The sequence below is a fragment of the Topomyia yanbarensis genome, chromosome 2 (assembly GCF_030247195.1).
Source record: "Topomyia yanbarensis strain Yona2022 chromosome 2, ASM3024719v1, whole genome shotgun sequence".
NCBI lineage: Eukaryota > Metazoa > Arthropoda > Insecta > Diptera > Culicidae > Topomyia > Topomyia yanbarensis.
Genome location: NC_080671.1, coordinates 314,343,698 through 314,358,748, shown reverse-complemented (window position 1 = coordinate 314,358,748; position 15,051 = coordinate 314,343,698). Strand labels below are relative to the sequence as shown.

The window sequence follows — 15,051 nt, the reverse complement described above, 5'->3', positions numbered from 1 at the left end:
CATAACATGTTTTATAGACCATTACATGACACCTCACTTTCTGGTTGTTCAGAGAGCTTGTTTACATGGACTTAGAAAATTTTTCATTCCACAAGTACAAGAAACTTGCTTCGAAATTCTAGCATTATGTAAACAAGTTCGCTGAGTTGTCATTTTATCGAGTACTTTTACTCAGATGACATCATCTTGCAATGTTCCATATTCATTTATATTGAAAAACAGTCTAACTATGTATATAGTAGGATTTACATATAAAGATTACTTTGAAGTATTCTCGACAATAATTACCGTAATTATTTTCTTCATGGAATCTGTTTTTTTTTTCACCTTAGAACAATACAACAGATTTTCAACGAAGTTCTCTGGCAACTCTTGCACTGTTGTTTCGCATGCAGGTTTCAGGAAAGCAGTGTTGCTAGGATTCTACGAATCACAATAAATAATTTTAGAGAAACTCAATTTTTGATTTGAAAGAGATTTTACTTGGATTGTGCAATTTCGGTTATTTATTTATGTTGATTTAATCCCTCGATAATATGGAGTACTGAACAAACAAACATACGAATGTTCCATTGCGAAAAGCAGTATGAAAAATTTTATTCAGCTAAAATTTTGGAAATACCGCTGCATTGCAGTGCCTGATATCAACTGGCATCCCGTTTCGGATGTCAACCAGAGAAATAAAATGGAGAATTTTGTGTGATTGTTGTTTTGCACAACATTAATCTCGCGTACGAGTTGTCAAAAGTTTGTATACTTTCCTTGTTTAAAACCGGTCAAAAAGTACCGCAAAGTATTCCTGGATCCCACCGGAACATAGTCTTTGCGGGAAAAGATCTCGTGACGCGTTTTCCAGAGCACCAGCGCCGTCGGAAAAAGTACGTTTTTGACGACGAACCATTCCCAGCAGGCCCGATTATGATAGAAGCAAAATAGTGTAAAGCCTGCTGCTAAGGTGTTTCTGCCTTTGCTTGGTGGGAGTGAAAAGGGAGGCTTCTCAAGAAATGTGCGCTTCTTCCAGTGATTGGATTTGTTTTAGTTTGGTGAAAATTACATCACAATTCGTGAATAGGGCTTTATTTGTAGTTCCACGTAACATTGTCGCAAACGGAGCCCGCGAAAAAATGTGAAAATCGTTTGGATTAATCTTTAATCAATATCACCCGCAGAAGAAGAAATTGGAATCATTAAATTTGATGGGGAGTGACGAAAGTGAGTGAAGGAGAAGGTAACGGGCATAGTCGAAACGAGTGTTGTAACGGGATTAGAAAAAAATTTAGCCTCGCCGGATGGTGTGCGACGCAAAACGCGTTTTGGTTTTGGCGGTTCTTGCACTAATGGTTGAAAGCTTGAAACGACAGAAGTAAATTGGTTTACGTCAGCATTATACTTAATCCTTTTAAAATATGTTTTAATATTTATTATGCTTTTTATCAAGTAAAAAATTGCTCTGACTGAATTTTAAAAAGCTTACTCGTAAATATCGCCGAAGCGCTGTCGCAAACGTAGTCCGCTTGGGATCGAGTTACAAATGTAAACAAATTGAAGAAAAAAAACTTCGCTACATTCCATTGCGAATTTTACCTAATGTTTCGACAAATTCGTAACGTATTGCACAGTAAAAGGACATGTGCTACGATCCTTTTGAATGTTCTCTGTTCGGGGGCTTAAACATCACGACTTGTTTGGAGATTAGTGCCTTATTATTATCGAAGACTCCATATCAATATATTGATATGAAGTCTTCGTTATTATGCTATAGCACAATATCATCAAATCACTATTCCGCATTTTATGCCAAATTGGACTATCACGCAAGTGTACATCTTCCTTCAATGCGTGATAAAATGCTCATTCACATCGCATCACTTGGAAGTGTTTGGTGCACTTATTCTTTGGTTAACAATAAATAATACACTATTCTCACCTGAGTTTTAAATATTCTACCAACATCACGAACAGATGAAAACTGCTTCCTAAAGAGTATTTTTGTATTCATAACGTCAAATAGATTTACAAAAACATTACCTTTCCGACATGGTATTGCGGAACGAATGTAGTGCGATTGTATGTCGTTTCCCGGAATGTCATTTCCCGGAATGTACTATTTCCCGGAATATTTCCCGGAATGTCCCGTTTCCCGGAATGTACCACCTCCCGGAATACCTTTACTCGGAACGTACTTTTTCCCGGCAATTTGTTATACTATTGAAATCTGAAGTACTTTGAGAACATTTGCATTTAGAACTATGTTGCTACTCAAATATTAAATATTTTTTGTTAGGTTCTCTTCACAGCTTGTCTTTGCTCGCTGATCATGTTAATGAATTTGAAAAACTAATTCTCATGCATATGTAATTTTATTTGAAATAATTATCAATCAATCGAAGGTCCAGAAAATAGCTTATGCTAAAAAGAAGGCGATATCAAAGAAGGTCCTAATTTAATTTGGTTCAAAAACAAAAGTCATTCGTAAACTGTTCATATAATGATCAATTTAAATAAATTTTCCTAACATCGCGGAATCGAAAAGATTAAATCTTTGAAATTACAGTTTTGCAATATTGTCACTATCTTGTTTTTTTTTTTACCAAAATAACCACTCAAGATCAAAAAAAAATTTGAAAATATTTTCAAACAACTTTTCATGTTCTAAAGTAAAGTAAATCTCCTAGAACACAACTAGTTGCATAGCAGGTCTTCTAAAGATAAGTTTGGTCGGTGAGGTATGAGTTTTTTTATTTTCCGGGAAATGGTATTCCGCGAAATGGTTTTTCCGGGAAATGGTTTTCCGGGAAATGATCAAAGGCGTTGTTTATACAGACGGTCACGGTTACACGGACTCTAGTTTATATACACCAACAGGCAACTTCCTCTCAGATGATGATAACTTAGGGATCATCCATAAATGACGTAGCATTATATGGGGGAGGGGGGAGTATTGTATTTTGTGATGATGTGTGACGACAGGGGGGTAGGGGATCATGTCATGCTACGTAGCTTTTTTAAAGGGGAATAACTAACATCGTTTTTTTTATTTTTTTTTATATTTTTTTTATATTTTTCACGGACAAGGTGGGGGGGGGGGAGAATTACCGTCAAGCTACGTAATTACCAGGGGGGTATTTAGAGGTTTGTGACGAAATGCTACGATGGGGGAGGGGGGTGTTAAAAATCACTCAAAAAATGCTACGTCATTTATGGATCGTCCCTTAGACTTAATCGGCAAAAAGAAGTCGAATGTGGTAGCAACACTACTCAAAAAGCGCTCGAATGCGAGCTTGAAGGTCCAGCCGATCTAGAACTGTAGAGCAATTCATTCTGGCCCACAGTCCAATATGAGTAGGACAGTTCCTCCGGATACTGAGAGTGTCGAGCAGCATTAACTGACAACAGTTTTCGTAGCTCTGCCATTGGAATCTATTTCTCCATGTGCGATGTCGCAGATCAAAGCGTATTTAATGTTTTTTTTTCGCTATCTGGAAGATTAAACCTAGTTGTCCTGATGAATCCACTTCGTATGAAGTATATGGTTTAAAAGTTGTTGCTGAATCTAATATGTCTCCGAGGTGTCATAGTTTTCGCAGAGAATATTCAACATTTTTCAAACATCCGGCTAGATTTTGTGCTGATAGACCGACGATAGGCAGATATAGCTCCATTTTTTGCACTAGACACACATGCATTACCGGTGTTAGATTGTATCGAAAATCACACTGATGATAAGGTAGTGGGTTTAGGGCTAAAGTCTCTCTGGAGATGAGTGATAAGCTACTGAACAGAACATAATTCTTCAGTGTTTGCTCATTGTGCATATGGAGAGGTAGGGACCAGAGAAGTGAAATTCAAATGCTTTCGGTTCATAGGAAATAAATTGAATAAAGTTAACTAACTAAAGGGTTCATTTGTTACAGTCGTGATTCGCTAGATGGATCGATTGACAGATGTCAAAAACTGATAGAGGGGGATGTTAGTAGTTTAAATGCATCTGTTGATATCGCTGGCTGTTGTCGGTTCATTGGGTTTATTGACAAAGTAAATTTGATATGCGATTTTGATGTTCAGATGCATTTTAGTTGGGTAGCGGTCCAACTGATGGAAGTCCAACTGAAGAAGAGCAGGCCATTTAGGGCTGTGGTTATCAACCATCAATATCGATTGGAATAGGTATTGTGGGGGTCAAGAGCGCCATGGCATCGCGCATAACTCAACAGCTTGATAGAAGACCAAGTTCGGCTTTCCAAACTGTATACTCCATATGTAAAAATGTAAAACGAATTGATTTCAGATGCTGATGTGGCATGAGCTGCTCATGTTTAAAAGAAGGAATCAATCCCTAAGTGTGAGTAAACCGGACAAACGAGTGGATCACCGGTTCAATTGCGAGGGCTATTTGGTATACAAACTCAAAAAACTGCTCATATTTAAAGGAGGAATCAACCCCTGTATTTCAGTTAACCAAGCATACCAATGGATCACAGGTTTGCCGAGTAGGGACCTCCGCTTCGGTTCCTCGACCTCGGTAATTGTGGCAAAGCCGCATCACACTAGCTTCGCCACATAACATTTATGAGCTACTATTTACTAACGGTGTTGTGCCAAATGGACTTCCACCATGCAAGATATAATTACTAATTTAATTGATTTCGTTAACGGGACATCTTAATATATATTAATTCATTCGTTAACGGGACATCTCAATATATATTTACCTCGATCGATGGTTTGCCGAAAGATTTCTTATTATTTTGTCCGATTTATCACAAGATTTCACCGCTCAAGCTGACAACTGCGTCCTATATGCATCGGTTTGCACCTGAAGAGCATTTGTGGCGTTGGCAACAGAACAGTGACGTCGGATAGTACACCTAAAAGCGATGTCGCATATCCGCATTGGTCAGTGTACGGTGTACGGTCGCTTTCTGGTGCACTGTCCGACTTCGGTTCCGCTCAGTTGGCTTTAAACTAGCTATGGCCCCTATGTTTGAGTAAACCGGGCAAACAAGAGGATCACAAGTTTGCTTATAACTCCGACGACGGGTGGTTCAACGCCTCGTCCAACGGAACCGCAGCGGCTTTGCGCCGCTCCGGATCCTCGGCCTCGGATATGCGGCAAATCCGCATCACACTAGCACCGCTGTATAAGCTCACTTGTTATTGTTCAGTTTATCAAACTTTGGTTAAAGATTTCACATTTCCGCTCGGATTTGGTTTATTTAGGTTAAAATACATCCTTTTGGCAAAAAACCGCTTTAAAGTCGGACCAAAGTCACTAAATTAGACAATTACCGATTTTATATTATGCTTGAGTGAATGTGGTATTCGGGTTAATGACATTCGGGCGAGTGGTCCATTCGGGTTGATGGCATTCGGGTAAATGGTCCATTCTGGTAAATGGTTTTCGGGCGAACGTCATTCGGGTAAATGACTTTCGGGCGAATGTCATGTCGTAGCTTGACGGTTCTATCCTTTATATTCACCCCTACCATAATTCAAGTTTGCATTTGAACTTGACTATACATCTCGGAAGGAGACCAACTGCGGTTGTCACGGATTGCTCATAAGCGGACTGTATATGAGAGAGATTGCAAAAAACTTGAACCGATAACCGGAGCCCGAGAACAGATACACCGAGGAGGAGTTTGCAGTAAACCGAAAGAACAAATATAGACGACCGCGTTACAAAAACTACGTCTTTATTTCGTCACGTATGCAAATCAAGTGAAAATTTTTCTTCCCTTTTCCTCTGTTTCCGTTTTTATTATAGGTAATTGTAGATAGACCGGCGATGCATCGAGGGGTGCACTCCCCGCCTTGAGACAGCGCCTCAATCAGGAAGTGGGCACAGTTTTTGGATCGATCGTTGATACTCTGATTTACTCGCCGCGACGCAACGTTGCGCACCAATCCTCGTTGATCGGGGTGTACCGCTACGACTCGAGCCAGCAGCTTCCAGGCCGAAGGCGGTGTGTTTTTAATTTGGTTTTTAATCAAAACCAGCTGGCCTGGCTTGATGTTTTCCTCGTTCGTTCTTCCATTTTTGATCTGTAAAGTTGCGACGTATTCGTCACGCCATCGATTCCAGAATTCGACAGTGTAACGCTGAACTCTCTGCCAGCGGTGGAACCGATTCATTGGCATATGGTTGACGTCTGGTGCGGGCAGTATGTTCAAGACTGATCGACCAAAAAATGTCCTGGAGTGAGAGCTCTCTAATGACGATGATATTGGGCATAACGGTCTTGAGTTGAGACATGCCTCAATCTGGACAGCACTGTTGACAATTGTTCGAAGGTTAGTTTCGCGTTTCCAACTACCGTACGAAGCAATCCCTTGGCGCTCTTACCAGCCGCCTCCCAGATACAACCCTGATGAGGGCTAGACGGCGGAATGAACTTTCAATGAATCCCTAGATTTCCCAAATATCGTTCTGCTTCTTTACTGTGAGATTTTATCGTTGAAAAGAGCTCCTGTATCTATCGATCGGCACCACCCAGGTTCGTACCGTTATCCGACCAGAACTCGTTGCACTATCCTCGACAAGCAATCATCCGTTTCAGTGCTCCCAAAATGTATCAGTTGAAAGGTCTCCGGCCACCTCCAGATGCACGGCCTTAGTCGAGAGGCAGACGAACACGACTATGTATCCCTTCATCGAGCGTTCACCCCGAGTGTTACTACAGCGCCCAAGGATCGAACCAACATAGTCCACTCCAACATGAGCAAACGGATGAGACACGAGCCGCTGGAAGACTCCCCATGAGTTGCTTCGCTGTTTTAGCTCTTTGACGACAACATTTCACACAGCTGTTTATCACTTGCTTGACGACGCCTTGGCAGCGACGGCCCGGCATGGCAATTCTGCAGATGCAATTCTTCCACCAACAACCTTATGAACCAGTGAGCCTTAGGCAGTATCACTGGGTGTTTGACTTCAAATGAATATGATGACTGTTGCAGTCTTCCCAAAGCTCTCAGGGTGCCATCACCATCTAACAACAGGCATAATTCAGCGATTTGCGACTTCGGGAAAATTTCGCTATGCTGCACCAAGTAGACGATTTCTTTCTGATAAACCTCAAACTGAGCCATTCGTGCAAACTGTAACCTCGCATCATGCAGTTTAGACGGCGAAAGACAATCCGAACGTTTGGGTTGCCCTTCAGGTTGAAAATGAATCGTTTGATATATGCCAACTGTCGACAAGTTGCACGTAGTACCGATCGCTGATCAAGTATCTGCTTCCCTATCCCGTAGTTAGGAAATGTGCGATGAACTGAAACGTTAGGAGATTGAAACCGCTTACGAATCTCAGGTGTATTGTAGTCAAATGCTTCGTCCGGTACGTTTCGTTTCCAATTACCAGGATCGTCAGCCAACCAGATGGGTCCGAACCAACACAGTGAGTGGTTGACAAGTTCCAATGGTGTTATTCCGCGAGATGCGCAATTTGCGGGGTTTTGCAGCGAAGGAACGTGACCCCATTGTCGTCGTGGTAGGATTTCCAAAATCGACGAGACTCGATTCGCGATGTAGGTGCTCCATTTGCGAGGGTGGCTACTGAGCCACTGCAAGACTATGGTCGAGTCTGTCCAGGCGTATTTCTCAATCTGGAATCGATTGAGCGGTTCTGCTATCCGCTTCATCAGCTTCGCCAGAAGCACAACTGCGTTGAGTTCAAGCTGTGGGATGGAGACGCACTGGAGCGACCCTTGTTCTCGCTGCAACTAGGGTAACGTGTACACCATTGATATCGCTGACCGATCGAAGGTATACAACAGCCGCGTATGCTTCTTCAGATGTATCTGAGAAACCGTGGAGCTCAATACGGCCGTGATAGTTGACTGTCCATCTGGGAATTCTTATTTGTTCGAGTTTCGATAGATTTTGCTTCATCTCGACCCATAATTCTTCAACGCACAGCGGTAACGGGTCGTGCAATTCAAGTCATACAGCTAACACTGTTGGTATAGGATTTTCGCTGGTGCAAACCATCCGAATGGATCGAACAGTCTCGCCGAGTCTCACAGCATCTGATGCTTCGTATTTGGTGTGTCCTGTAGATTCACCTTGAAAATGAACACATCTTCATGCGGTAAACAATGCGTTCTTAGTGTCTTGATTGAATTTCGTTCGTCAGGAAACTGGATAGGAATAGCATCTTCATTGATATCTGCAGGGATGCATGACGCATAGCACGAAAGCCTAACACGAGCTGAGCGGCCGCTTTGAACGAACCAAAAGCAATAAGCACTGACACCGCTCGTGCTAGGTAACCTTTCGTGCTCAAGCTGTAGGATTCGAAGAGCTAGCACAACGAGTTAGCACGATGAGCTAGCACCATGAGCTAGCTCGGTAAGCTGGCACGAGTAAGCTCGGTGAGGTAGCTCAGTGAGCTAAGACGAGTTAACTCAGTGAGCTGGCACGGTAAGCTTGTTCGATGAGCCAGAGCGGTGCAGTAGTGTAAGCTATGGAACGAAAGGAATAGGACAAATAGGTTGCTGTAAAAACGAGCTATAGCTCCGTGCCGCGTGCTAGCGAGAGCTCTCGCTCATCGGTGCTCGTGCTACTTGCTAACGCTAGCTCATCGGAAACCAGCACAAGCACTAGATCAATGAATTTAACTCTGACACATTATGAGCCAGTGCACAGGAATAGGACACGGAGCAGCACCGTTCTTGTGCATGCCTGAAGAATGGTTCCATCAGCACCGTTATTTAACTCTTTTTGTAAATATTATGAATTTTCTAATGGTTAAAAAACGGATCAGGATCTGTTTCAATGTTGATGTTAGAACTGGATCAAATTAACCCATTATATCCCAGGGGTTTCAAAAAGTGAGCCAAATGCAGTGATATCTTCAATCCCATCAGAAATGTATCAAAGATTATGGGAAAAATAAAATCGCGGCTTAAAATGGTTTTGAGAATGAAAATATCTCGTGCAAAAAAATTCGTACGATTAAATAAAAACAACAAATTTTAAGTTATTTCACATATTTCTTCGCATTTTCTGATAGACAATTTTATACCTGTGGGAACGTTTTGTCACATAATGGAATTATTAGAACGAATTCCAACAATAAAATCTAACTAAATGTATTGCTTACTTTTCAACCGCCATTTGCCCCTACTATGGACGGTTCAAAAATGTAAATAAAATTACAAAAAATGGCAGCAGTCTTTTTTAACAATGAAATATGAGGAGTAAAGATCCCGTTAGTGCAATAATAAAGCAGTTAGATGCCAAAATTCTACATTAAATACTTGTTAAACGATGGATAGTTCTGCGTATGAAATTTCATACGCTAGGATATAATGGGTTAACACGCGATGAAGCAGTACACGCTGGATTACATAGCGGTACTTTCCGAGCCCCTGCTCGATTGGAATGACATTTACTGTGCTCTTTGTTTACTTGACTGATCAGCTGTTCACAGGTTTTCTAAAGAACAGCTGATCAGCCAAGTAAACAAAGCGCAGCAAATGTCATTCCGATCGTGCAGGGCTCGGCAAATACCACTATGTAACAAAGCGTAATTTGCTTGATTGTATTGAGCATTGCAAGATGACGTCATATGAGTAAACATGCTCGAAAAAATGACAGTTCAGCGAATGATGTCAGAATTCGTAACAAGTTTCTTGTACTGGGTAGAATCAAAAATTTTCCATGCAAACAAGCTCTCTGAACTGTCAGAAAAGTGAGTGCCAAAAAAGTACAGGTACAGGTACAATGTTCTATTCTCTTCCATGCACGCTAATTACTTATCACCATTAATTGGGTATATGTTTTCGATTTCGAACAGTACACTTTAGGCTGGTTTAACCTCTTTGAGATATATTAAGGTTGGACAGAGAAAGGGTAAAATTCGCAAACGAAAAAAGCAGTTTTTTTCCACACCGTATGTCAGATCTTCATAAAAATCAATCAGCAGTACTGTAACAACATTCTACATACGCTGATTGATTTTTATGAAGATCTGACATACGGTGTGGAAAAAAACTGCTTTTTTCGTTTGCGAATTTTGCGCATTCTCTGTCCAACCTTAAAACCACGAAAACAGGATAATAGTTGAGAAATATTCAATAAGTTTGGATGAATTGGGATCCATCACACCATAACCAAGAGGGTGAATGTGTTGACGTTTCTTAGCAAAACCAGTGAAGCCAACATAAGCATGTAGACCATGCAGAAAGAAACATACAAGATTGGGTTGCACCTTAAAATACACTGCGGGAGTGATAAAATTGGGTCAACACTGTACTAATAACAATTTCAACCATTAGTGCTTGATAGGATGGAGAGTTGCTAGTCAAATAATGGAAGTGTCGTAAAAAGTGTTTGTGTGAAAAGAACTAACATTGAAGAACTCTTCGCGTTCGAAAAAAAAACTTTATACTGTGAATAGAGTGTACCAAATCATTACTCAATCAAAGGTTTATCCCGTAACTCGGTGGATGGGCAGTGAATTTTCCTAGACCACGGGCCAGAATGAAGGAGATGGTCGGTGGTTGCTGTGTTTGCTCCGATGATCGGGGTTGGTCAGAGAACCCTCTGGTCTACTGTGACGGTCAAAGCTGTGCGGTGGCCGTACACCAGGCGTGTTATGGTATTGTAACTGTCCCGAGCGGACCCTGGTTCTGTCGTAAATGTGAAAGTCAAGAACGTTCGGCTCGAGTCCGCTGTGAACTGTGTCCATCGCGGGATGGCGCTCTTAAGCGAACCGATAATCAAGGCTGGGCACACGTAGTATGTGCGCTGTACATTCCGGAGGTTCGCTTCGGTAATGTGACCACAATGGAACCAATTATTTTGCAACTAATTCCTCAAGAACGATATAACAAAAGTAAGTTCAAGCACAGTGAATGGGTAGAACCAGTTAAATAATGTTCTATTTTTTCTCGATAGCATGTTACATCTGCCAAGAACTGGGCAAAGGATCACGTTCAACGGCAGGTGCCTGTATGCAGTGTAACAAATCTGGATGTAAGCAGCAATTCCATGTTACGTGTGCCCAACAACTCGGCTTGCTCTGTGAAGAAGCAGGCAATTATCTGGACAATGTCAAATACTGTGGATACTGTCAGCATCATTATAGTAAATTGGTAAGAATATTTCATTTGTAGCTGCAGCCAGTCCTAACGATTACTATTGTTACAGAAAAAAGGAGGAAATGTGAAAACAATCCCACCGTACAAACCGATCAGTCATGAAACTAACTCTAGTGATGGACCTTCGTCACCGGAAAAAGAGTTGGAGCCACCTGTTACGCAGCAGCACACGAGTGCTAATACAATACCTGGAAGTAGTAGCACTAGTGGTAACATAAAATCTAACAACCGTCTGCCGATCGATCAGAGCGCAACATCATCTGCGTCGTCTTCGTCGAAACAGAGAAAATCGACAAGCGCATCGAAGGGAGCCACAAGTTCTACTGCCACGTCATCGACATCTACATTTGTTAGTACAGGAAGTAGCAATCCTGCCATAAGCAATCAATCCTCGTCCTCTTCCTCTGCTGGTCTTGCCGGAATCGGACCTGGAAACGCCGGCAGCAGTACCACAGGAGGAGGTACTAGCAAGACTATCTCGTCTTCTAGCAGTGGCAGTAATAAGGATAAAGATAAATATAGCAAAAGTGTAAATAAAGTATCCAGTACAAACAAAACCCACGATAAGGAACCCTCATCAGGCTCTTCATCTGCCTCCTCGTCTTCACAACGCGACAAAGGTTCGAAATCTTCAAAATCTAGTAGCACAGGAAGTAGCAGTAACACAAGCACTGTCGGATCGTCTGTCAGTAATCCATCCGGTGCCAACTCTAGTATCAGTAGCTCACTCAACAAAGATAACGATCCTTCCTCATTATCATCCTCAATCTCTGGCACTGCAACAATGCTGCCATCATCGATGAAAAGTCAAGACAATGTGGCGATTAAACCAGAAAAAACGCTTGCACAGATTTCCTCCGCTGCTGCTTCTTCGGCAAGAGCAGCTTCTCTATCTCCGGCAGCTATTCCGACGACGTTAATAATAAAGCCACCACACGATCCCAGCGGTAGCAACAAAGAGCTCCTGTCCAAAGAAACGATTGCCAAGTTCACCACCTCCAATTTCACTGAAACAATCGTCGTAAATTCGGATTCGGTTTTCGGCTCTGCTGGCTCCAATAATAGTAGTATCAGTGGCCCCGGCAGTGGTAATGTAGCAAATATGGGCAGCTCGGGAAACAACGCGGGCTCTAACTTAGGGTCCACGACAGTGATTGAGGCAGCTAGTGGTAGCAGTGGTGGCGGCGGAGGCAAGCTGAACGTTTCCGGGGGTAACTCGTACTCTACTGCGACGTCGGGTGTCGCTAAGAAGCGAAAAGCTGATGCTAGATCTACTCCAACATCGTTTTTAAGTGGGGATATCGATATTAATCGGTAGGACCAATCGCCATTCTAGCAGCTTTAGCATATTATAATATATATTTTCTAATATTCCAGTGATCTGATTAAAGATGTTGCCGTTTCCCTCGTGCCATTGCCCTTGAACAAGAACGATAATATCGATCCAGCATCTATTCTCAGTATCGAGAAAAGTATCAAAAAGGTATGTAACTGCAGCCGCAAAAATTACCACTTTGTTAATATGTTTGTTCGTATCATGATTTCTACCAAACATGCATTTTGTACTCCCGGTAGAGCTTTAACCCGAGCAGTCTAATAGCAAATTGAAAACATGTTTTACCAAAAAATATGATTTTTTTTTAAGGAATTTGAATCATGCAATCACAACAAAATTAAACATAAACTGCGATCAAAATATGATATCAGGTTGATGCTGAAATCAAAATATGTTTTCTACTTGCTGTAATTTTTATGTTAGCTCGGGAGCTGGGCCTTAATGTAAACTAGAAAAGCCAAAGTTCCATTTGTAAATATTAACTGGCTTCATCTTGTAATCTGACGCAACGCCTCTTAAAATAATCTGAACATGCATAATTGGGCATGCGATAAACGTAAGTACTTGTTGTGGAGCGAAGAGAAAAATCGTAGAAGACATTAGTTTTTAAAATGCAGGAACAAGAAACTATTGATTAGTTTGGTAAAACGATTCTACAAAAATACGATTACTCTTATGAATGTTTCTAAATCATCATGTCTAAAATACTTGTGCTAGTCTAAGACGATGTTTGATGCCATTTTAAGATCCAAAATGACGACTTCCGGTTTCGCGAAATTCTCTATAATCCAATCAATATGAATATTTTCGGATTGGTTTTGACGAGTAGCTACAAGAGATCGATGTTTGACGCCGTTTTAAAATTCGAGACGCAAAATCCACCTATAATCCTTTCAATATGAATTGTTATTCAATTATATATTTTAACCCCAAGGATCATTCGCCTTTTTACGTAAATAACATACATTTCAAATTATTAAAAATAAAAAAAACGTGGATTATTGCTGTTATCTATCCTGGGCGCATAGATTGCTGTTGTGCGTGATCTTTGTCGGGAGGACTCGAGATTTCCATTATCCACTTTACCGTCTGCTGCTTGTTGGTTGTTCAGTCTGCCCTCTTCCTCGCGCTCGTGTACGTCCATGTCGTTGTCGCTTGACCAGTTTTGGGTTTTCACTGTTGGTTGTTTTGTATGCTTCTTGTGTTTCTGAGCGACATTGGTGTGGTCTTCTTTTTTAGTTATTCCTTCGCTGGGTGTGGTGGAATTTATGTTTAGGATTATCGAGTATTATTGTTTGACCATCTTTTATTTATTTATTTATTCGATCTTCGGCGGATACTGTACATATTTAGTGTAAACAACGATAATCAATATGTGGTTAAAGTTTATAATCGCTAACTTATAACTAGGTTTAGTAATATGATAGTCAAAGAGTTGATAAGTTTCATTAAATTTGCGGCAACATTTATCTACCGGATTATACTAGTCGTATGCTGTACGGTCCATAAAAGCGGTCGGTTTCTTATAACACAAGGAGAAACAAGCAAATTAATCCTTGAAAGAATATCGGGATAGTCAATATTGCTCGACAACATATCAAAAATGAACATTCTTTGCAAGAAGGTACGACGTGATTCCAGCGTTGGCAAATCTAGCAACATAGATCTATTATTATACGGGGGCAGACGGATAGGGTCGTTCCATGGCAGTTTTCTTAAAGAAAACCGTACAAAGCTTCTTTGAACACGCTCCAATCGATTGCTTTGCACGGTGTTGTACGGCGCCCATATTTGTACAGCGTACTCCAAAATGCTACGGAACAGTACGCAGTATATAGATTTCAGAGTGTAGAAATCCTCGAAGTCAGCAGTGTTTCGTGTCAAAAAACCAAATGTTGCAAAAGCTTTAGACGTTGTCACTGTGATGTGGTCGGCGAAGCGAAGTTTTCTGTCAAATGACACTCCCAGGTCATGGATGGATTCCACGCACTCGATGACACACGCTTGAAGGGTATATTCGCAGCGCCTTAGAGTTGTCGAGCGCCCGAAGCTTATCACCTTACATTTATCGACGTTGATCTGCATTCCATTCAGCGAGCACCACTCTTCAATATTGACTATATCCTCCTGGAGCACAGCTGAATCGAGTCCCGAAGCAATGGAGCGAAAGATTTTCAGATCATCAGCGTAGAGCAGCTTTCCAGACTTGATGCGGGTGCAGAGATCGTTGATGAATAATATAAAGATAAGTGGCTTTAAGTGACTTCCTTGACGCTAGACAAAGCTATCAAAACATCGGCATCGTTTACGTTAGGGTGGGGGAGGCTGAAATTATAGGTTGGCAATGTTTCAAGGTAGTCTTGCGATGGGTAGACAGGAGGGCAGGTAAATACATCTCGAAAGTGATCTGCAAAAAGATCCACCGATTCGGCTGCGGACTGTGAACATTTGTCTCGAACAACATTTGGCATCTAGCTGTGATTAAGCAGTGTAAGATAGTTTGTCAGTGTATGTTGTAGTAGTAGTTTGTTTTCTGGTTGCAGAAATTGAACGTGGGCATTTACCAAGGATATGTGTATAGCGTTCTTTGAATGTAGGTGATAC

General features: G+C 41.4%; 2 protein-coding genes across 8 annotated transcripts in view; one reads left to right on the top strand and one right to left on the bottom strand.

Annotated features, from left to right (window-relative positions):
• Nucleotides 1–642: 642 nt before the first annotated feature.
• LOC131683622 (protein AF-10) overlaps nt 643–15,051 on the top strand; it is a 56,201-nt gene continuing 41,792 nt past the window's right edge. For 4 of the 7 annotated variants that reach the window (XM_058965756.1, XM_058965749.1, XM_058965753.1 and 1 more), the window contains exons 1-5: nt 672–1,228; nt 10,287–10,846; nt 10,909–11,105; nt 11,161–12,425; nt 12,489–12,594. In XM_058965756.1, the coding sequence (XP_058821739.1) occupies nt 10,492–10,846; nt 10,909–11,105; nt 11,161–12,425; nt 12,489–12,594 (1,923 nt within the window). In that variant the 5' untranslated portion in view covers nt 672–1,228; nt 10,287–10,491. Of the gene's footprint in view, nt 1,229–10,286; nt 10,847–10,908; nt 11,106–11,160; nt 12,426–12,488; nt 12,595–15,051 lie in introns of all 7 variants that reach the window. The other 3 variants (XM_058965752.1, XM_058965750.1, XM_058965751.1) reach the window with 3 other exon arrangements.
• On the bottom strand, nt 6,778–7,896 carry LOC131680537 (uncharacterized). The gene is made up of 3 exons (XM_058961253.1): nt 7,744–7,896; nt 7,307–7,682; nt 6,778–7,160 (listed from the first exon to the last, which is right to left on the bottom strand). The coding sequence occupies exons 1-3, from the start codon at nt 7,894–7,896 to the stop codon at nt 6,778–6,780; spliced, it is 912 nt and encodes a 303-aa protein (XP_058817236.1).

What these genes read in the sequence shown, in the direction of transcription:
- LOC131680537 (XM_058961253.1), bottom strand. Translation starts at nt 7,896, where the DNA reads ATGAAGCAAAATCTATCGAAACTCGAACAAATAAGAATTCCCAGATGG. An exon ending in CGGTCAGCGATATCAATGGT is followed by an intron (nt 7,683 to 7,743) that starts GTACACGTTACC and finishes TCCATCCCACAG; the next exon opens with CTTGAACTCAACGCAGTTGT. An exon ending in CTACAATACACCTGAGATTC is followed by an intron (nt 7,161 to 7,306) that starts GTAAGCGGTTTC and finishes TTCAACCTGAAG; the next exon opens with GGCAACCCAAACGTTCGGAT.